The following is a 20,469-nucleotide window of genomic DNA, read 5'->3' as shown; positions in this document are numbered from 1 at the left end:
AATTCGGGATCATCTTCGCTTTCAGTCACATTGCTACTACCGCCATTTAGTAGTTTCGAGAAGTGATCCCTCCAAATATTAAGCATGCTTTGGACATCTATCACCAGATTACCGTTTTCATCTTTGCAGGAATTAGCTCCGGGTTTATAACCACTTGTCAGGCTTTTAATTTTTTGATAGAATTTTCGAGCCATATTCCTGTCGCCCAGCTTCTCAAGCTCTTCGTACTCACGTCTTTCTGTTTCCTTCTTTTTTCGCCTGAAAAGACGTTTCTCTTCCCTTCTCTTTTGCCGATATCGCTCTTTAACAGCGCGCGTCGCAACTGACCGCAGGGTGGCTTGATATGCTGCGTCTTTCTCTGCGGTAGCATTGCGACACTCTTGGTCGTACCAGCTGTTTCTTTGTATACGGTGATAGCCGATCACCTCTTCTGCAGCGGTACGCATAGAGTTAGAGATGTGGTTCCATTGCGCGCATATATCGGCTTCTTCAGATGAGTTTTCCAGATATTGGGAGAGTCGAGTAGCGAAGTCATTAGCTGTCTGTTGTGATTGCAGCTTTTCGACGTCTAGCTTTCGCTGTGCTTGTTCACGTACCTTTTTCATCGCACATAAACGTGTGCGGATCTTGGCTGCAACAAGGTAATGATCCGAGTCGATGTTGGCTCCACGGATAGTACGTACATCCAAGACACTGGAAGCATGCCTTCCGTCTATCACAACGTGATCAATTTGAGATCTTGTGTTTTGATCAGGTGACAGCCATGTTGCCTTATGTATGTTGAGATGCTGGAATCTGGTACTACTAACCACCATGTTTCTAGCCGCGGCGAAATCAATCAGCCTTCTTCCATTATCAGAAGTTTTCGTGTGAAGACTGAACTTTCCGACAGTAGCACCAAAGATACCTTCTTTACCCACCTTTGCGTTGAAGTCTCCAACAACTATTTTGATGTCATGATGGGGACAGCGTTCATATGCTTGTTCAAGTTGTTCATAGAAAATTTCCTTGGTGTCGTCATCTTTATCTTCCGTTGGGGCGTGCGCACATATTAGAGTGATAAAGAAAAATTTTGCCTTAATCCGGATTTTTGCGAGCCTTTCGTTTATTGGTGTAAACGTTGAGACCAAATTTCTCAGCTTTTGGCCTACCGCAAATCCGACTCCAAACTCGTGCTTTGTTGCATGGCAGCTGTAGTAGATGTCACAATGATCTCGTTTAGAGCATCCTTGTCCCGTCCATCGCATTTCCTGGAGAGCGGTAATGTCAGCCTTATATTCCTTGAGGACATTAACCACCTGTATAGATGCACCTTCTCTGTAAAGAGTTCGGACATTCCAGGTGCATATTTTTAAATCGTGTTCCTTAATACGTTTGCGTTTGTCGTCATCAGTAGATCGTTTCCTTATCCGAGGCTGCCTCTTCGTTTGCATTGAAAGGATTTTTTTAAATGGTGGGTTCCAAGCCCGACGCAAAACCTCATATATCCCTGAGGTGGATTTCGCTGCACACATTAGTTCACTACGCACGGATGATTGTAGCTATCCAGAGGGGCCACGTGGAGGCTGTGTGTCAACTTGGAGAGAACAGTGACAAGGATCGCGCTGGCATTTACCATGTTAAATGCAATCAGACACTTTACCTTGTATGTTCAATCCCATCCCCCCACTTCATCATCACTTACCATTATTTTATCGAGTGTCTTAAAATATTCGACCTTATCGTCATCAATGGTAATAATAGCCTGTCAGGACTTAATTTCCTTCATGAGTCCCCTCCATTTGCATCTACTGTATTCTTTGCAACTGATTAAGTAACAAAGCCATACCCCGCCAGACTACACCCGTGCACCATTTACTTTGGTTGGGATTTAAATTTATCAGTCATTCTAGTAGGATCTCTAAGAAATACAGAAAAAAAACTACATAAACGTGCTAATTCTTTAATAACTACAAAATCAAGCTCATCCTAATATAATATTAATAGATTATCTACCAGATGTGTGTACGATAATAAGTCAAAATATTTATCTTTTTTAAAAAATTAAAAAGAATTATATATGTATATCTATAAATTACTAAAATGCAGTGATATGCCCATTTTTGTGGTGACATTTGTTCATATACATTAAATATATATGTGTATGGTTATACCAACATACCAATATATGTTTGAATATATTTTCTTCAAATAATTTATATTTTTTTCTCTAGTTTTCTTATATCTCGACAACACTCAAGTTTTGTGTTTGGGTGTTAAATTTATGTTTAAACTGAAACTAAACTTGAATTCTATCGCTCAATTATGTTGTGATAAAAAGGATTGTTGCGACATTCATACCAATCTCATGTTACAATTTTAGTTGGACGTGATATTTTTTTAAAAATGCCGCCACCTTTTCTGAGATCGAGAAATATTCGTATTATGTTGCGGTACGAATTGATGGCGTTAAAATCGTTTAGAATTAATGCCACGCGTTTTGAATTTGTTGCGGCACTTTAAGAAAATCTCCATTCATACCTTAGTCTTCACAATTTTATATGTCCCATTCCTTTTTTTTTTTTTAATTTATAGCTAAAATTATCGACTAAACGATGCAAGCGAAAACAATCGATAAAATTGAATTCTTCAACCGGTTTCGTAGAGGCTATTCTCTTCGAGCAAAAGTCACAAACCAAACGAGGATCACCCATTAAACAAACCAGCAAACAAACACTTTTATACCAAAATTCATTAAATGTGGACTAAAAACGTACACACTTGAGTGTACAAGAAATTAATAAAAATAAAATAAAATACAAAATTAAGTGAAAAGCATCCAAGCATCCAAATGAAAGGCCGAGAAGGCCGAGAAGAAGGCACATCTCGAAAATAATACAAGAGAAAATAAAAGATACTTTGTACGTCGAAAGAAAAACCTTTTAATTTGCTTGTAACAAAAATTTGTTATCTCTTAAACTGTGCCATAAAATAAAAATGCACCGATAAGGCGACCACAACAAAGTCAGGCTCAGCGTGCAACTTGCACGCACGGACAGACGTTTTGATCTACCTTACGACCCGATTGCAGTTTAATATATCACAAGATGCAGCACGCTAGTGTAGCCCGTTCTAAAGGGTCTTAAAAGGTGTTGATGTTTAAGTTTAACATTGTTTCCTCTTATCGTTATGGTTTAGTGAAATCTCTTGAGTCTTACGAATTTGAAGTTTTACTTAAAATGTTTGTAACACATTATTATTGGCCTGTCCCTTTGATCGAACTATAAATCGACGGCTTCACATGGACTTCAATCCACGTATTAATTGTTTTAATTTCCGCTATTAAAAAAGGACTGCATCGAATCATGGGTAATAAAATGTATAAACTAATTAAATCTATTAAGTGATATTTTAACCACTAATTTAGATAAAGATTTCATTATTATTAAATTAATTTTACACATCTATAATATATAAATTTTGGAATTGAGACCAACAAAAAATGAGTTGTGTTCCATCATGACAATACCAAGCCGCACACATCTTTAATAACTCGGAACGAATTGACAGAACTTGGTTAGGAAGTTTTCATGCCCCCATCGTATAGTCCGGATCATGCACCGTCTAACTACTGTTTATTTCGGTGTCTGTAAAACTTTCTTAACGGTGAAAATTGTCCAGCCAAATTGTTTTAAACGTTCTTTAATTTCCACAGCACAGTGGTTTAACTAATTCTGATTTACCTTTGTTGCAGACATAACTGGACATTTACGGGATCAGCTAAGTTTGTCATATTTGGAAACACTGTTGGAAGTGCTTACACAAGTAAAATTTTGATTCATTGCGATTAAGTACGGCACCAAAATTTTATAATATTGTAGCCAGTAAACCTTTGGTTGCTTGCATTGGCACCCCATCATATAACTTTCAATGGACCTCAATTCTCCGTTTTGCTACCATAGTCCTCGCAGGAATCGCTAAGATAAATGAATATAGATTAAATCATTCCCGTCGAATTTAGATCATACATTAAGACCGAAAAGTTTTCGGAAATTCTCATTTAAAATTCGCGCGCTGTATATTTTTCGATATTTTAAGTTTATGTAGTTTGGCAGCAATTAAGGACAATTACTATGCAAAAAATGAGCGCGATCTGTCAGACAGTTCGTTTACGGCAGCTGTTGAAACCAGTTCACCTCAGTAGTGCGTTGCGAAAAAAACAATGGAAAAAAAAATTGAACAAAGAGTTTGCATCAAATTTTGTGTTTCGAACGAAATTTCGTGTGCAGAATCGTTGCGAATGCTACAAAAGTTATGGGGAATCAGTTTTATCGAAAACTCAAGTTTATGAGTGGTACAAAGCCTTTCAGGACGGTCGTACGACCGTCGAAGACATTTCGCAACGCACTACTGAGGTAACTGGTTTCAACAGCTGCCGTAAACGAACTGTCTGACAGATCGCGCTCATTTTTGGCATAGTAATTAAGACAGTGCTGCCAACTACATAAACTTAAAATATCGAAAAATATACAGCGCGCGAATTTTAAATGAGAATTTCCGAAAACTTTTCAGTCTTAATGTATAATAGGTCTTTCGTCTTTTCCATTGAACAGTTTGATAAGTTGTCAAAGAAATATCTTCCTAAAAACATTTTTCTCAACAGAACTTTAGTCATTAAAGTACTATTGTTCACTTCAGATTTAAAGCATGGTTTTAAAGCTATCCTATTTAATGCACTGCTTTTTCTAATTACTATTGCAATATATTTCTACACTCAACTTTTTCTGCTGGTTATGCTTAGACTATTTACCTATTCAATATTTCCAATTAAACTGATTAGTGACTTTGACATACACACCTTATTAACAGCAAAACCTTATCCGTTACCGATAATAAATATTTTTAAATAACAAGAATAGTGTACCAGAAAAAGTTTATTGATGTGTGTACTAGAAAGCTTTAAAGTCTTAATTCTATTTATTACTACAAAAATAAGTTACTTCTTATTGCATTGAAAGTTAAATTTAAAATATATAATCTTTTTAGAAACTTTAAAAGTATTCTTTTTTAATCTCTTGATTTATCTGAATATCGGTTCCATATCACTGTATTGTCAACATTCTCAGCGTTAATCTTCTTAGGCAATTTTGGCGGAAGAAGTTCATCCCTTTTTTGTTTTAATCTATTAGCCACATTGCTGAGAGAGATCGCGTTGTCTACTTGGCACATATAATTATTATTATAAGTATACATTTTTCTGAAACTACAAACCTCGCATTAAACGATACCCCGTCCTCGTCTTTTTTTCAATTACTTCTTTTAAATAATTTGCATCAAGATCATCAATACTTTCCGTACAGGTAATACAACGATCGAACAAGTTTCTTGTAGTATTATGTGAACGCGCTATAATTTGGGCCGTTTTCAGTAATTCTTCAACAGTATCACTCGCATCAGAATCAGAATCGTCATCTTTTTCCTCATCTTCACTGTCCATTGCAAGCAAGTCCTTAACACATTTTGGATCTCTAACAAAACATTTCTTTTTGTTGAGTGGTCTTCCGGGCAAAAATCCTTGCGCATCATTATCCTCATTAAAGAATGCATCAATGTCCATTTTACCACTACGTTTTGGAGGATTTATAGACTGATCTGATTTGGCAGAAGCAAACATTGCTTTAGCAGAAGTTTTATCTTTTGATACATCATAACCTGCATTTGAACGATGAGAATTGATTATATATCTCTCATGATCAGCGGCTACAGTAAGTGATAGTTTTCTTTTCGAAGCCACATTTACGTCAGAGCTATGTAAGTCAGTAACCTTAAGTGTTTTTTCTTCTCTTTCATCTTGGCGCTCTTGACGACTACTGCTTCTGTCATTCTCTTTTTGTTGTTTCCTGAATTTGGCGAGATCTTCTGTATAATGTGTTCGTAATTTCCTGTAATCTGGACTTGCGTTTTCAACTAATCTACAGATTTTTGGATCAGTACACTCTTCGACACGACTTTGTTTCTGTCCAATTTCTGCGATCTTCTTATCAATTTCTTGCAGTCTGGTGAGTTTAGCAGGCTGAACACCAGCTTTTTCTCGATGTTTGGTTAGGTGGTCTTTCAATAATTCTAAAAAAATAACGAAAACTTATTACTGTAGTACGAATAAAATTAATAAAAAAAAATTCACCCATTGTAATACTGCAGAGAAGGTTGGGCTATTTGTGAAAATTTAGAACTTGTTCGTAATTTATTTAACCATACTAAAAGAAAATTTCAGAATATGTCAAAAATTTTCTTGGAAATAAAATTTTACAACTAAAATTTTTGATTCAACTACTACTACAGAAAAGGTTTTAAAATTTGTAAAATGATATAATGATTTTAAATAATCGAAATATTTTAAATTTTGTTTTTTTATGTGATAACTAATAAACTTTGGGCCAAAGAACTAATAAAACTATTGGCTACTATATTCTGGTTTATTATTAAATTAACTATTTGTGGCATTATCCAAAATATCTCTGGTTCTTTAAGAGAGATATGGGGCAGAATATTCCCAACTTAATACATTACTGCCGTAAAAAGCTATTACTAGCGAGACCCAATCAGTCGTAGAATAATATATATCGGGATAAAAATAATAGCAATTCTAGTAATTGTTGAGTTGGCTCTTTTAAAGAATTGTAGTAGTTGGCAGGGTTGATACCTAAGGTATCGCAGAAAAAGTTTCAACATTAACAATTTCACTTAATGTGGAGTTGCATTTTTCAACCGTGTGTTATGACCTAAAAATCAACAGAGTTTTAGATAAGTCCCGATCCTCACAAAGACGAAATTATATCCAAACTTAGAACTACTATTGGTAAGTTTTCGATGAGGCCTTTAAGGCGAATAACCACGCAAAACAATTTTAAACTCTGTACATATCAGCAGTTCTACCTATATATATACGCAGCATACCGACGCAAGTCTACATCAATACAGAGATAAGGACGCAAATATATGGACGTTTGTGACATACGCTCCGTGAAGAATGTGATTAAAATACTACACGCTAACAAAATCTGCGTGGTACCTGACGCTTAAAAGATGATGCCATATTAAACCTAACCATTTTAGCCTCCACATAGGTGGATTTAACTATGACTTGGCACTGTAATCTTAAACTAAAAGCCATATTGAAAGTATTCAAAAATAAAGACAGACACAATATTCATAGAATAAGATTGATATAGCCGCATATATCTTATATATGATTTTGGCCTATAGTCTCGACAATTCGCGACCATTTACGAAAAGTCCAAACTAATACTTGAAGAAATTCTGTAACTGCGTTAAGCGTTCAGTTCATTGTTCTAACCAAAACTATACTTTGCTTTCTAATGTTGTATCTTGTCTTATTGTTTATAGGTATCTTATTTTATGTTAGTATCTTATATTGTTTGTTACTGTTAGTTTAAATTCTTTCAGAAAGGATAGACTTATTTTTAAAATTATGTGCTTAAGTTACAAGCTCTATTTTGGATGGATTCCAACCCAATCTTCTAAACGCATGACATCTAGAGATATTACGTTTAGCAACTTAAAGATGTTCTGAGAAAATTTTATTAAATTTTAACAAGGTATTTTTAAACCTTTTCTTACACTTGAATATTTTATTATTATTATTATTATTACAAGAAGGGATCGTGCACTACGACCTAAAAGATCTTTCGTGCCGCTTACTCGAGTTAGAGTGTTTCTCCAAGTCCGATTTCATTAATGGAAGACAGTATAGAGCCTACCTTTCCTAGTCTTGAATCCTTATGATCCATGAAATACCCTCCTAGGTGTTTCTTTCCCAACACCTCTCTCAACAGAGTTCTCCTCTGCGCCATTCATAAGAATGGATGAAGTTCCTTTGCCTAAACCACAGAATGATTCTGCGCCTTTTCTTGCAAGTTTGTCTGCCATTTCATTGCCTTGGATACCAGCATGACCAGGAATCTATATCAGGCGCACCTGACTGTTCCTGCCGAGTATGTTCAGCTTGTCAGTGCACTCTCATACCAGTTTAGATATTACATGGTAGGATAAAAGTGCCATTACAACTGCCTGGCTGTTAGTCAGTATTGCGATTTTACGTTTCCGATAGTTACGTTCCAGGTTGAAACTAGCGCATCTATCTATCGCATATATTTCCGCTTGAAAGATGGTGGTATTATTTCCCAGTGCTTCCCGGTATCTTTTGTCTGCTCCATAAACACCAGCCTCAGCTCCCTCATTTGTAAAGGAGCCTTCTGTATACCATGTTATCATGTTTCTTTTTATTATTTGGGTTTTGGAAAACCCTTCCCAATTCTTTTTGTTGCCAAGTTGAGTTTTGAAGTTTTGTGTAAAGTTATGCTTTACAATTATCCTCTCCGTTGGCATTTCAGTTTCTGGAATTTGTGCAGCGAGACTATCAAATTTTTTGCTGTTATTTTATTATTAGGAACTAATCAGATATTTCTTATAGTTAAGTGTGGGGAGCAATAATGAATACAAATGAATTAAATTATGTCAAAAGCAAAGATTTGCCACACAACTTACTCTAATCTCCCTACCGGTATACAGTATTCATTAGTGTTTCCCCAGAGGTGATCTCATATCAAATGAAATTAATTTATGTATTTCTGCCAAAAAAAATATTCAAATGTTCATCAAAATCTTTGAAAATCACTTAAAAAATGTTTAAACAAAAATGCTGAACAAATTGTTAACTTCATTTTGATGCAAATTTTTTTAATTCTTTTCAATTCGAACAAAGGAAAACGCTTATCTAGTTTTGGTGCGATAATGAAAAATCAGTACATTTACATAAAGAAAATGTTAATAAAGCCATTTTTCAAATCGAAATTAAAACAAATTTTAAGATTTTAAATCTTCATAAATTATTTCACACTTAAGTGCCTCTAGGAGATCTTCTATTCATTGTTGGTTACATTTTGTTTCCAAACAAACCTAAAACCGTAAAATGCTCAAATTTACGAGTATTGGGAAGAACTAGTCGTCGAAGACAAGGTTTGGCCAAAAGTTGTGAAATCGCTTTAATTTCAGAGATAAACTCACTTTTCGAAGGTGAATAATTAAAGATACAAAACTAGTGGAGGAAAAATAAGAAAGGTTAGGCGATATGTGAGGACATAAAGCAGGCCGCGGCGGGGAGAGCATCGCTGACGCAGATTAAACAAAAACGTTTAAAAGCGTGCTTAAGTGCTTTTTAACACTTTTACGGCATTAACTTTTTATTTTATTTGTTAATAAACAATTTAAACCAATTTCGTATAAGAGGAACGCGTGTTTTTTAATTGCCATTAATCGAGGCAACCTCATCGAATTTGTTTTATTTTCTGGCTTTGACGCCTTTTCTTGTAACCTGACTTCAAAATCGTTGCGGACGATTCTGAAGTCTTTTTCAAAATTTAAATTTTATCCGATTTGGCATAAAAAAGTAATTAACTAATTAAGTCAACATTTTGTTCGAGATAATATTAAAATATAACATATTTTATTAGATTTTATTAAACAAAAAAATCTTTAAAAACGAATTTATACAAGTTTTCGTATAAATAAATTTCGCATTCAAAGCCGTTGATAAACAAATTTTTTGGGAATATTAAATTAAATGAGATTTTGAATTTATTATTTGGCAGAAGTGTTTTCTATTAATTTACGACAAATTAATAACAAAAAACTGTGTTTTTGTTTAAAAAAACAAAGATTATTTATTGAGTATAAAATACTGCTTTTAAAATGCTTTTAACATAATTTTGTTTGCTAAAGAGTCACTTTCAACAGATCGGCAATAAAAATGCAAATGAACTTTAAATATTTTCAACACAAAAGAAAAATATTTTAAAATCATTTTTTCTTTAGATTAAAATATTAATTGTACAGTTTATTTATTGAAAAAAAAAACTTTAGTGTTTAAAAAAATAAAAATAAAATATTACTCACACGAATTATTATACAGCTTTGTATCTTATATCTTCAAAGCTATTGTTAACTTAGTTATTTGTGTTTATTCAAACTATTAAATAGAGTTTTAGGTAGAAATCATTATCTTTTAGTGCAGATTGGATATGTTACACTTATTGCTTTACAAAATTTAATTTATATCATATATAATATAAGCCCATGCATTCATTGCAGCCACACAAGCAGTCAGTGCTCAGCAATGCTTAAATACGCGAAATATTTCACCTTAAAGTTCTTTATAATTGGAAAGAAATCCCTTGATCTGATAAACAAAAAATTTGTTCTGGTAAGAGGATTCATTTTCAGTATTAACTAAAAAACGTAATGTTGTGTCTGGCCAGCTTATCTACTCCACAAATTCCCGCAATATTAGTGTGTACAAGAAATCTTATAAATAAATATTACCTATCTCATTTAGAAATTAGCGGAATAACGTAACTAAATTAGATTTATGGTAATCTCTACACCTGACTTGAACTCCACCGTTTCAGCCAGCTCACCGCAATTCAATCGTGACCTATTTCGTTTGATATTGTCGTAAGTGATCCTAATTCACTCTTCATCATCAGTCACCAACTGTTTCAGAAATGGGTCGATTTTGTTGCGATTCAGCAGCGATTCACAGATGGAAATTCAATCCATGAGTTTTTTGGAGTAAATTCGTGTTGCACCCATATATCGGGCTATATTTTGTATCCAGCTTTATTGAAATGGTTTCAAACGGTTTTTCATTCAATCTAAAGTTCTTGGGCAAACGAAACAGTGTTTACATGACAACAGCAAATCGGATATTCATGATTTTATCGACATTTTCGAGAATTGGTCTTCCAGTGCGTAGTGCATTTTTGACGTCGAAATTAACGGACCGAATTATCGACGAAACGCCATTATATAGTGTTTATATAAACACTATAAATAGCGCACTCAAACAAAATTAAGTCAACTAATTACCAAGCTATCAAATGATTTTTTTGTATGAAATCTCATCTTTATAACGCCATTTAGCACAACCCAATCGGACTTATACAACACGGGATACAGTTAACTAAAGTAATCTATTAGGAAAATAATCAATTTCTATTTACTACATTTATTAAAAATACCCACTAACCAAACCACAAAAATAGATTACTCTGAAAATGTTCGATTGGACAACAAAATTTTACAGATCGAGAGTAAATCTAATTTGAATCCATATTCACCAATCGATAATACTATCTGAAAAACTACTACCGTGTCTACTTAACTCATGTAATCCACTATTTCTCGCAATATCACTGTAGCCAAAAATGCTAGTTAGAAAGACTTTGTCTAAATTGCTTATCTCGTTTAGAACTGGTCGGCATAATGCCACTGATTTTGACGCCACTGTAGCTTATAAATTAGATTAAGAGCAATATGCACCATAAATACCAAATATATATACGTATATGTATAACCTCACATTATCGGGCGAGATTTGTTGTCTACAATCGTCATAATAGCATAAGGTTAGATTATGTTTTTCTACTCTTTTTTCAAGAACATCGTAATGGATCCTATAGAATAATAAGAATAATGAATCCTATCTCGAATAATCCATTAAATAGAAGAGAACAAATTAAAGCTTTTAACTTTCTACCGAAAAGGTTAAATGAACTGAATTTTAAGAACTTAATACCGAATAATGTGAATACTTCGTTTGATAATATTTTGTACAAATTGTTATATGAAGCCCTAACACGTGACAGGATGAAGTGTAAACAATTGGAACACGTTTCGGGAGCAAAAAATTTGACAAATGTGAAGTCATTTGACTGTCACGTGCGCTACGAACAACTAAAAGCGACCAATAAGTGTGACTTCCACTGGAACAATTAAAACGCAACATTAGTCAAAATATTTTAGTAAATCTAAAAACAGTGGGAATCTAGCCAGAGGATATACCATTACTTATGTATATGAATGAATGTCCTTAATAACCAATGATGGAATTATTTCAAGTGTTAAGAAAAACGCTTGAGGCGTCTCTCAACGAATTCGTATGCGCAACGGCGAATTAAATGAAATGAACACGAAAAGGCGTTAAAGCCCAAAAATGCCAATCTCAAAGCGATGTCCTTTGAAAGGATCATGCTGAGCTATAGCGGCTGTTAATCGTTAAAATTGTACAAATGTTAACAAAATAGAAAATATAAAAAGAAAAAAATAAAAATGAAATAGAATTAAATAAAAATTAAAGCAAACAGTTGTTGAGCGAGTATCCAATTACCAACATAATCTGTTGAAATTCCTTCCCTGCCTTTCAACACCAGCTCTGTGCTGCTGTTGGACTGGGAACATAAGTGTTCCTTCAGCACAAGCACGGGAGGGGGTGAATTATTTGAATATTCATTTAGTAGCATATAGGAAAATATATGTATAATTGTATATATATACTCATCATATAATGGTTTTTTTATTTTTCGTTTTGCTAATTTGACAGTTGTAACTGTCAGTTGTAAGCGGTATTATGTATAGATTTGTATGAATTGGCTTAGGTGATAATGCTTTGTGGTATGTTCTTTTGTTGGGTTGGGTGCTCACCGCTGTGAGCTTCAATTTGTCATCAATTAGCTGAGGGTGTTGTAGCAGTGGTAAGCCAAGTGAAAATTTTATTTATTCGTACCGCACTAATCAATCCCATTTCAAAAATTATTTCAAAATTAATTTTGATTATACGATTGTAACCATACTTGAAAGTTACGTTATGCAAATGTTAAAATATGTTCAAATAGAGTTGTATTATCCTTTCATTTCGTATCTACAATACAAAAACATGAACCGACGCTAATCGTTTTAAATTTCAACTTAATTTTGAATGCTACAATATCTTTGATTACAATACCAGATAATGAGAGTTGTTACTACTAATAACTTAATAAAAACAGTACATATCAGATTTTTCACATATGGGTAAATTACATATATCAGAATATGTTAAGGAATCTCTAAAAAGCAGTATTAGTATTATTACTATTCAAATTTCTGACAGTCAGTTGACTGGTAATCACACTTTCCGGATCTTAGACTAAGAAAATCACACTGCAGGGGAATTATCCATGCTTTATACGCTAATTCTAGCACCTCTCTGACTAGGTTGGCCCTTTTTATTAGTACTGCTTTCTGCAATTCTATGAATATATATTTTGTGAGATTGAAATCTACTATTGGTTTTGTTCTTTTTGTGGGTATGATTCCGGTTGAACTGATTATTATTGGAATTATTTTTACTGTCTTAAGATAATGTTACTTGTCTTTAAAATCTGTGATCTTCAATTTAAATAGATTTATTGACCTTAAATATCAAACATAACTCTCTTATATTTATTCAAGAATGTTAGCTAACTGGCTATTGTTTTTCATTGAACTGAGACAAAGCAGCCACATGTTGGGTTAATTGATTGAAAATCTATTGTTTGGTAGATGAACTTAAGTTACCATAAAACTTGCAGTATATAGTACTTCCAATAGCAATAATAATAATCAGCGAGTTCATTAAATGAATGATTAGAAACTTACTTATTCACTTATTTGGCTGTAACAACCCATTACCGGGCTTTGATCTAATGCAGCATGTCTCTTCAGGTGCCTCTGCTGTGTGCGCGTTCTCTTTAGTCTTGTACATCAAGTCCGGTTAGTGCGCCCTCAACTTATTCACTCCACCGAAAGCATGAGCTACCTCTACGGCTTCTTCCTCTAACTACCTCTTCAAACAACGCTGGAGCATTATAGAAGCTACCCTATACAATACAACGGTAATACAATTTCCGAACATATTAAGAGATTTAAATAATTATCTACTATTTTTGAGGTAATTTTCCATTGAACATATGAACATATAATACATTTTTTGATATGCTACTCGTAATTACTTTAGATAAAATATATTACCGCAAGATTTCGAATATTGCCACTATACTCAGCTCTATTGGGTGACCAGAACCCTATTGTTTTTTGTTCTTTATAAAATTTTTGTTATGTCAAATTTTTGCTCAAATTTCGTTTATTTAAATTTAATATACATATTACTAGAAAAACATACTTTTATATTCCTATAATGAGGTTGATACAGAAAGCAGGATATAAGGAATCGGAACTGGAAAACTAGTCCCAATGAAGAGGAATGATTATTTCTGTCCGTTTACTATACAATAGGAGGCGGACAAAGTATTTCTCGACAGAGTTTGTCTATATTTTATATCCTACTTTCACAGTCAGAAAACAAAAATGAGATTGATACATTCAATTGTTATTCATAAAAATCATATATTTAATATATTATAAGGAAAAATCTTTATATGTAATATTGCTATAAAAAAAATGTCACCAAAATTATTTTTTTCTATACTTTTTTTTTATTGAATTCCATATAGTCAAATGCCTGTAAAAAATACCAGTTGAGCTTAATACTATCAATGATATTTAACATCAAAGTCATGCACTCCCTCAAAGTTCAAATTTTTTTAACATTACCCATAAATATATATATCATATATGTTTTAAAATTTTTTATTCGTTTAATTTTTAGTTTAGTTTCTTAACACTTAAACACCTTTAAAGAATGCTAAGACCACACAGCACGATTAAAGCGGTACTTCTTGTCAATTTTTTCTTGGCAATTTCGATAATGTGACCAATGAAGTGAAAATTAATTTGAAAGAATTTTTTGTGCTTAACTTTTGAATTCTTAACATACAAAAAATTTATATTTTTTCCCCATTTAACTTTATTAAATTAATATGAACTGACAATTGCATTTAGACGGATCAGTCTTCTCAAAAACTTTATTGTGAGACAAACAAAAAAAGATTAATTATTTTAAATAATTTTTAAAATATAAAAAAAAAAATTTTAAAACAACAATTAATAATGTATATATTTTATTATTATGTGTAAATATTAATATATATTTAAAAAAAAGTAAAGCCTAATCGACTTCTTCAACGGGTGGCCTTCTTTACTCGCAGGGCTTGTGCCTTTCCATCAACAAGAATTCAAAGTTTTTTCTATTTCATTTGCCGTTGATTATTTTGTTGAGTTGATATTCTAGCCTCAGGCTTTGACCTAAAATTTCAAAAATTATTTCAAATATAAGCCTTAATTTGAAATATTGTATAGAAATTACTCACACTTGATTTCCTTTAGCTGAATAAATAAATTAATAGTAACTTCAATGTCAATTAGGCGCCTATAGAGCGGCTTTTATATCAATGAAATTCTAAACAAAAATTGCTCGAAGCTATAATTTATGTTAATAAGCTAGAAAAAATGTTATTATTTAATATTAATATTATTAATTAGTCATTAACTTCAATTCATTGGATCAACATAAAACAATAATGGGTATATTGTTCAACAGAATCATATTTTTAAAAGTAATTGCTATTAAAATATTATATTACAGATGATACCTTCTGCCCACATTCTCTTATACCTTACATATATTCTTATACTCACATATTCTTATACTTGTATATCATGATTTATTGAGAATTAGTTCTTTAACAGTAATTCGATCATTTGCTTGAACTTTTGCCGGATAGACCTATTACCTGCCGGGTACAGTATACTTTCAAACGCTATGTGTGAAAGGTTGAAGTTATGCCAACTTACACTTTGTGCCCTACTATTATGGCTTTTGATCAAGTTTCGCTATTATTAATCAGATTTTCACACTGCAGCGAATCCTTGAAAAAGCCCACAAATAAAGAAACCATCATATTTTTATTACTATAAAGCAGCATTCAATAGCACTGCGTATACACCGTATTAGATAAATTTTTTTATTCTGGAAATGCTAATGCGCCGCTACAAAATGACTTTTAGTAATATCTGTTGCTCTATCCGGATATAATTGTCAATATAGAATATACTTAAAACAAGGTGATATCTTACCTGCTGACTTTCGTTATGGAAATAATCATGTCAAGTGCAGGAGTGCATCGTATTGGCAACATTTGCTAATAATATGACTACCATAGTTCTTTGCTTACTCTGACGACATCAACATTATTTGAAATAGTATTTTTTTTGTCACCTTTAAGCAGTATTCAATAGTTCCATAAAGCCTTGCGTGTACGTTATAATATATAAGCTCGATATCCATACGAAATCAGTTCGACTCTACAGAATGACAGTGAGTCACATCTACAGCTATGTTGAGATAGGATCGAGTCTCTCTGTACATTTCAATACCGTACTAGTCTTTACACAATGTGATCTGTTATCTTACAAACTTTTGACAATATCGTCATCATTTGAAGTAGCAAGCGTGGTGTCTTTACTACATCTGCTATTATCGAAAATAATACTGTAGAACTTGGCTTAGCCATGATTAACGGAAAACAAGTAAGTAAACATACTACAGAACTGATATCTTAACGAGGCATTTCAAGGAGAGAGTTTGATTTTCTTTTATTGAAACGTGGCCAAATTACATTTTTGTATATATCGTTGAGTGTTCTCATCTTTTATGAAAGAGTTGAGCACAGAAAGAACTCAGTGCCAGCTTGCATGATGTCAACGATATACCCAGATTGTTTGAGTATTTCGAGTGATTTCCTGAAGCACCCCGTCTGGTTAGCTCGTTTGTTTTGCTGTTGACGAAAATATTCCTATGACCGGGAACCCAAATTGGAGAAATATTGAACTGTGTCGACATTTCATTTAAAGATGTTAGGGTTATCTTGCTACTTTGACAAAATATCTAAAGTGTTATATTTCAATCTCAAGTGTTATACATTTCATTCGAGACGTATATCGAAAATTAAAATCGCACTAAAAATGAAACTCGATTGAAGAAGTTCTCCCAGATTTACCAATCGAAGTAGTATATAAAACTTATATTAATATCTTGTTTGTATACTTTTTTGTAATATAAATGAATATTTTTGTTAAAGTAATATAATGAAATCTACCACATGAGTTACACATGTGAGAGAGTTTATGGAAAAATATTTACAAAACCTACATCATTTTATATTAGATTTAACTTATTTCATTTTGAAATAAAATTTGTCATATCCTTTTCATATAAAAGAATACCAATTTAATAAAAAAAAAATTCAATTTTCTCAACAACCTTTTCTAAAACAAATCCGTTTGGAAAACCCTCATAAATCCTGTAAACCAAAACCAAAACTAAGTTGCAAAGTTACAAGGCTGAAAGCGTTAATACTGACTTAACCCCAATCCAGCCTCTTGCTGACCTCTTAATACTTCCTAGCTTGGCCAAAGTACCGTAAACACAAAACAAACACAATCAAAGATGCAAACTCACAGCACACATGACAAAATAAAGCCATAAATTTTGGGTTCCTTTTTTTACTGACTGTGAAATCTGCGAAAATGTATCTTTTTTCCTCATTTCTCTCCACACAATCGTAGTATTCTACACAACAATACCATATAAAATACCATATAAAATAATAATAAATAAAAAAGTATCGAATGACAAAAGTGCATGGAAAATATCCACTAATAGTCGCATTTATGTAGTATATTCTCCGGGGGAGGAGTATGAGAACGTGTTGGCATGTGTATCTTTCCGGTAAGGAAAAAACTACATTCAATAGATACACAATTTATAAATAAAAAATGTACTAAATATCTTCGATTCAATGTCTAAACTTTGCTTGAAATGAACGCGAACTAATTCAGAATTTATTAGTTTCGGAAGTGCCAAAACAGTTTTTTTATTATAATATTTCCCTTTTGCGAGGAACTTATAGCAAATATCTTTCACCGCATTATTCCGAATCAATCGTTTGTTAAATAATTTGTTAGCCCTAATCGCAGATAAACAAAAACAAACATTAAAAAAATAGCATTTTTTATGACAATAACGCGTGTTAAGCGTGTTTCGTTCATTTTTTTTTTGGAAAAAGTGAAATAAATTTTCCTTTAAATAAAAAAACAATTTTTCTCATGAAAAGTTTTTTGCTTAATCGGCCTAATTACGTGCGTTCTCCATAAAATTCAAATATCCTGTCCAGTTGGCCTTCATTGTCCTTCATTGTCCTTAAGTGTTTTCTTTTGAGACTCAATGTTCGCAAACACACTTCACTTTGCCGAAATGAAAGGAAAACTGCTGAAATCTGATTTTGGTTAACTTCCTTTACGGAATTCTTCTTATTTCAGTACAAAAAACATAAAATGGAAATGGAAAACTTTTCATTTAAAAGTTTTTATTTTCAGAGATATTTTTTTTCTTCTTGGAAGATGACAACGTCGTCTCTCTTTTGCTTTCTGAAACGTAAAAAATACGTTTTAGGAAGTTTTTCAATCTGTGTTACGTTTCCTAATTTTAAATATTTTTTCTAGTTCTTTGCGTCAACTGAAATTTTTCGTCTTTTATCTTTTTTTCAAGGATTGCAATGCATTATCTTCAATTATTTTTAGTTCCTGTTCACGCACATTTAATGTGCAGATACTATTATTATATTAGTATTCTTGGATTAAATGAACTGTGAGATTGCATTAAAAATGCCATTATCAACACAAAAAAAGGGGTTTTAGCAAACAGTAAATGGAAAAGTTTTATGCAAGTCCTTCCATTTCTATTTGACATTGTTTACTATGAACAATTTGCAATTAAAGATTTTATAATAAATGTATCTGGATTTACTTGAAAAAGAAAGCAAAAAATTGATCAATTATAAAATATTTAGTAAGTCGTCTTCAAAGCAAACCTTAGCGAAAACATTAGAATTATATCATCGAATCACCCAAACCTAATTCTTGCTGAGGTGTACATTTCAAACCTATGTAACCGCAATCGAATCAACAGCTCATTTTTGAAATTATAATTTTAGCTTCAAGCACAGGAAAAACTTACGTGTATTTATGTAATTAGTAAATCCTACCATCTCTCCAATTTTACCTCAATATTTCAGGCAGAAATCTTCGCCATCCTTAGAGTATGGTGTCTTACTTTAAACATAGACTTTTGCGGAAGATAAATCTATATTTCTACTGATAGCTGATAGTCAACCAGCTATTAAAGCTTTATGAGCGCTATGTATTTCATCCAGATTCGTGCAAGAATGTAGAGTATTTATTAACGCACTAAGTGAAAGATTCAAGATAACTCTAATTTGTGATTCCCGGACATTCTAATATAATAGAAAAAGAGAGCGTAGACAAGCTTGCTAGACTGGGCGCCTCTTCCATACACGGAAACACCTATTTCAATTTCTGCCCTTACAATCGGAGGTTGATTTATGACCATTTTTTCCGACAGATAAATAGTGAGTAGACCTATACTGCCTCAGCAGTCAGGTCAACGACTGCATGGCCAACTTGTTCTAAATATAGAACCTCTGACTTGATACACACAAGCAACTCAGAAGTATTTGGGTTAATATCTAACTATACAGGGTATTGCACCATATAACAGGATGAAGCTTTGCTCGGCTTACCCTGTAGTACTTCTGCAATGCGTGACTACCGTCTCTCTCAGAAACGATACCAGAATACCTGTTGTGTCTATATCCAATCTTTATCAGAACTGAGCTTAAGTTTTGTGGGGGCTTCCTTCTTTCAAACACTCAGCTATGTCTCCAACATTAACATCGACCAGACTCTCGTCTTTATAAACGCTTCTAGCTGGTGCTAGCTTGACTTTCTTTTACCCATTATTACGAGGATTTGTGGATTCAAAATGAGTTTCTAATTGGAAAGGATTCGTTCATCCCTTCACTTCAACTAACTAACTAACTATTTATGTGAGTCCAATTTTTAGTTGGTTTGATCTCGGCTTTGAAGGTGGCTTGGTGACTTGGAGCAAAAGATGATGATCATATACTTCTTTTCTCCTAAGTATAGCATAGAGCCTCTACAATGAACTTGAGTTTGACTTTATTTTGAACATTTATGGTAATATCATTACCAAATTAAATTTAAATTTAACTTGATTATATTAGTTACTTTCATCAGGCTGTCAATATACTTCTTCGAGGTTTAATTGCATTGCATACTGCCATCTTTAGAGACATTCATTAGTGAGGTGCCTAAAGAACTATTCAAATGCAGGCCGTCTCTTACCTAGAGAACAGACACCTACCTAATTACAAATCGGCTTCCAAAAAAATACCAGGACTTGTTGAATTCATTGTCCCTACTAGACCTCCTCATCGCGACAAGAGTAAATTGCTAGATTGAATATTTCTGAGACTGTATAATGTATGATATATCTAATATTATATTTTTAGAATATAATAATATGATATGCGAGTATTATAATTATAATATATTAAAAAAAGTATTACATATTAGAATAAGTATATCAATTTTTTCCCTTATTTTTTAATTTTCCATTTACTCGTATAATTGAAGTTTATGAATGTCGAACCTAACTTTTGCCACAAAATGAATTCATAAAGGATGTTGTCCTGGGTTTAAATCAAAAATATATAAATTATAAATGATATGAAGAATATTTATAAAAAAAATTATTTCTTTGAAAGCTAAATA

At 32.7% G+C, this 20,469-nt stretch overlaps 1 protein-coding gene across 1 annotated transcript; it reads right to left on the bottom strand.

Moving 5' to 3' along the window:
• Positions 1-4,900: 4,900 nt before the first annotated feature.
• Positions 4,901-6,290, bottom strand: LOC119669811. The gene is made up of 3 exons (XM_038079839.1): positions 6,164-6,290; positions 5,251-6,102; positions 4,901-5,195 (listed from the first exon to the last, which is right to left on the bottom strand). The coding sequence occupies exons 1-3, from the start codon at positions 6,165-6,167 to the stop codon at positions 5,047-5,049; spliced, it is 1,005 nt and encodes a 334-aa protein (XP_037935767.1). The 5' UTR covers positions 6,168-6,290; the 3' UTR covers positions 4,901-5,046.
• Positions 6,291-20,469: the final 14,179 nt, after the last annotated feature.

The sequence above is a fragment of the Teleopsis dalmanni genome, chromosome 1 (genome assembly GCF_002237135.1).
Source record: "Teleopsis dalmanni isolate 2A chromosome 1, ASM223713v2, whole genome shotgun sequence".
Taxonomy (NCBI): Eukaryota; Metazoa; Arthropoda; class Insecta; order Diptera; family Diopsidae; genus Teleopsis; species Teleopsis dalmanni.
Note: the sequence above shows the minus strand (reverse complement) of the source record. Positions and strands in the feature narration are given on the sequence as shown.